General features: G+C 35.2%; 1 protein-coding gene across 1 annotated transcript in view; it reads right to left on the bottom strand.

Annotated features, from left to right (window-relative positions):
* Positions 1-3,762, bottom strand: part of LOC107724805 (argininosuccinate synthase-like) — a gene marked incomplete at its 5' end in the record, with an annotated part of 37,886 nt that overhangs the window by 26,543 nt on the left and 7,581 nt on the right. The window contains one exon of the mRNA XM_016533861.1: positions 793-883. Within this exon, the coding sequence (XP_016389347.1) occupies positions 793-883 (91 nt within the window). The remainder of the gene's footprint in view (positions 1-792; positions 884-3,762) is intronic.

Below are 3,762 nucleotides of genomic sequence, written 5' to 3'. Positions count from 1 at the left end.
ATAAATCAGCATATTAGAATGATTTCTGAAGATCATGTGACACTGAAGACTGGAGTAATGATGCTGAAAATACAGCTGCGCATCACAGAAATAAATTCTATTTTAAAGTATATTAAAATAGAAAACTGTTATTTTAAATTGCAATAATTTTTCACAATATTACTGTTTTTCTTGTATTTTTAATCAAATAAATGCAGGCTTGGTGAGCAGAAGATACTTCTTTAAAAAACATGACAAATCTTACAGATTTTAAACTTTTGAACGGCAGTGTATGTATGAAATTAAAACTGTTTTATCTATATTACCTTATCTATATTACAGAATGCAACTTTATTATCGCACAGCTCTTTAAATAAAGATGGATATATACTGTAAGTACATCCTATTTATTTGCATTCAAACTTACACTTACAGTGTAACATACATTATATAGCAACTGCGTGATTGTTTATATTGTCACAAACTGTAACTATATTATTGCCCAGCTTTAATCTGTTCAAATATGGTGCAACTAATGCATGAAGATATTAAGACGTTATATAAACATTAACATATGATTTTCTGTAAAGCTGTAAAAAGTGCAACATAAATAATTTGACTTGACTTGATGTGCAATTTATTTAGGTTACTTTAGATTTAACCTTAATTAATTGATCTCACAGTATGACCTAACTAGTAATATTAAATTTTTGGTCATTCAAAAAAAAAAAATTTCTGTAATTAATGTGTTAATGTTAGATAGCAGAAATAGTTCACTCACTATAGAACATATTTGTGGAAAGTGTCGCTCACCTTTAGCGAAGTCAATCTCCAGCACATCTGGTTCATTGGGTGAATCTTCTGGGTTCGTGGTCATCTGGTAGAGATCTGAAGGTGCATGATTCTGACGGTGAGCCGATTCATTGAGAGAAAAGACCTCATATGACGCACACGCTTGAGTAAAATCAGTAAAACACTTGAAACCAGTGGGTCAACAATAAACTGGTTTAATAGATTTACATGTATGCTTTTAGCAGATGCTTTTATCCAAAGCGACTTACAAAATAAGAATGAAAGCAATTCGTATGGAAGCTTGTTTCAGCCACGAGATAAACAACTAAAAAAGCCACATTTCACATAATTGCGAGTTTTTACCTCGCAATTATGACTACTGTATATATCTCGCAATTCTGCGTTTTTATCTCATAATTCTGTCTTTATATCTTACAATCCTGAATTTTTATCTCACAATTCTGAATTGTATCTCGCAATTCTGATTTACATCTCACAATTCTGATTTATATCTCACAATTTTGACTTTATATCTCACAATTCTGACTTTACATCTCGCAATTCTGACTTTACATCTCGCAATTCTGACTTTACATCTCGCAATTCTGACTTTACATCTCGCAATTCTGACTTTACATCTCGCAATTCTGACTTTACATCTCGCAATTCTGACTTTACATCTCGCAATTCTGACTTTACATCTCGCAATTCTGACTTTACATCTCGCAATTCTGACTTTACATCTCGCAATTCTGACTTTACATCTCGCAATTCTGACTTTACATCTCGCAATTCTGACTTTACATCTCGCAATTCTGACTTTACATCTCGCAATTCTGACTTTACATCTCGCAATTCTGACTTTACATCTCGCAATTCTGACTTTACATCTCGCAATTCTGACTTTACATCTCGCAATTCTGACTTTACATCTCGCAATTCTGACTTTACATCTCGCAATTCTGACTTTACATCTCGCAATTCTGACTTTACATCTCGCAATTCTGACTTTACATCTCGCAATTCTGACTTTACATCTCGCAATTCTGACTTTACATCTCGCAATTCTGACTTTACATCTCGCAATTCTGACTTTACATCTCGCAATTCTGACTTTACATCTCGCAATTCTGACTTTACATCTCGCAATTCTGACTTTACATCTCGCAATTCTGACTTTACATCTCGCAATTCTGACTTTACATCTCGCAATTCTGACTTTACATCTCGCAATTCTGACTTTACATCTCGCAATTCTGACTTTACATCTCGCAATTCTGACTTTACATCTCGCAATTCTGACTTTACATCTCGCAATTCTGACTTTACATCTCGCAATTCTGACTTTACATCTCGCAATTCTGACTTTACATCTCGCAATTCTGACTTTACATCTCGCAATTCTGACTTTACATCTCGCAATTCTGACTTTACATCTCGCAATTCTGACTTTACATCTCGCAATTCTGACTTTACATCTCGCAATTCTGACTTTACATCTCGCAATTCTGACTTTACATCTCGCAATTCTGACTTTACATCTCGCAATTCTGACTTTACATCTCGCAATTCTGACTTTACATCTCGCAATTCTGACTTTACATCTCGCAATTCTGACTTTACATCTCGCAATTCTGACTTTACATCTCGCAATTCTGACTTTACATCTCGCAATTCTGACTTTACATCTCGCAATTCTGACTTTACATCTCGCAATTCTGACTTTACATCTCGCAATTCTGACTTTACATCTCGCAATTCTGACTTTACATCTCGCAATTCTGACTTTACATCTCGCAATTCTGACTTTACATCTCGCAATTCTGACTTTACATCTCGCAATTCTGACTTTACATCTCGCAATTCTGACTTTACATCTCGCAATTCTGACTTTACATCTCGCAATTCTGACTTTACATCTCGCAATTCTGACTTTACATCTCGCAATTCTGACTTTACATCTCGCAATTCTGACTTTACATCTCGCAATTCTGACTTTACATCTCGCAATTCTGACTTTACATCTCGCAATTCTGACTTTACATCTCGCAATTCTGACTTTACATCTCGCAATTCTGACTTTACATCTCGCAATTCTGACTTTACATCTCGCAATTCTGACTTTACATCTCGCAATTCTGACTTTACATCTCGCAATTCTGACTTTACATCTCGCAATTCTGACTTTACATCTCGCAATTCTGACTTTACATCTCGCAATTCTGACTTTACATCTCGCAATTCTGACTTTACATCTCGCAATTCTGACTTTACATCTCGCAATTCTGACTTTACATCTCGCAATTCTGACTTTACATCTCGCAATTCTGACTTTACATCTCGCAATTCTGACTTTACATCTCGCAATTCTGACTTTACATCTCGCAATTCTGACTTTACATCTCGCAATTCTGACTTTACATCTCGCAATTCTGACTTTACATCTCGCAATTCTGACTTTACATCTCGCAATTCTGACTTTACATCTCGCAATTCTGACTTTACATCTCGCAATTCTGACTTTACATCTCGCAATTCTGACTTTACATCTCGCAATTCTGACTTTACATCTCGCAATTCTGACTTTACATCTCGCAATTCTGACTTTACATCTCGCAATTCTGACTTTACATCTCGCAATTCTGACTTTACATCTCGCAATTCTGACTTTACATCTCGCAATTCTGACTTTACATCTCGCAATTCTGACTTTACATCTCGCAATTCTGACTTTACATCTCGCAATTCTGACTTTACATCTCGCAATTCTGACTTTACATCTCGCAATTCTGACTTTACATCTCGCAATTCTGACTTTACATCTCGCAATTCTGACTTTACATCTCGCAATTCTGACTTTACATCTCGCAATTCTGACTTTACATCTCACAATTCTGACTTTACATCTCGCAATTCTCATTTATATCTCACAATTCTCATTTATATCTCGAAATTCTGATTTATATCTCGAAATTCTCATTTATATCTCGA

The sequence above is a fragment of the Sinocyclocheilus rhinocerous genome, unplaced genomic scaffold (genome assembly GCF_001515625.1).
Source record: "Sinocyclocheilus rhinocerous isolate Xijiao unplaced genomic scaffold, SAMN03320098_v1.1 scaffold5324, whole genome shotgun sequence".
Lineage (NCBI taxonomy): Eukaryota > Metazoa > Chordata > Actinopteri > Cypriniformes > Cyprinidae > Sinocyclocheilus > Sinocyclocheilus rhinocerous.
The sequence above is the reverse complement of the archived record's forward strand: the minus strand, read 5'-3'. Positions and strand labels throughout refer to the sequence as shown.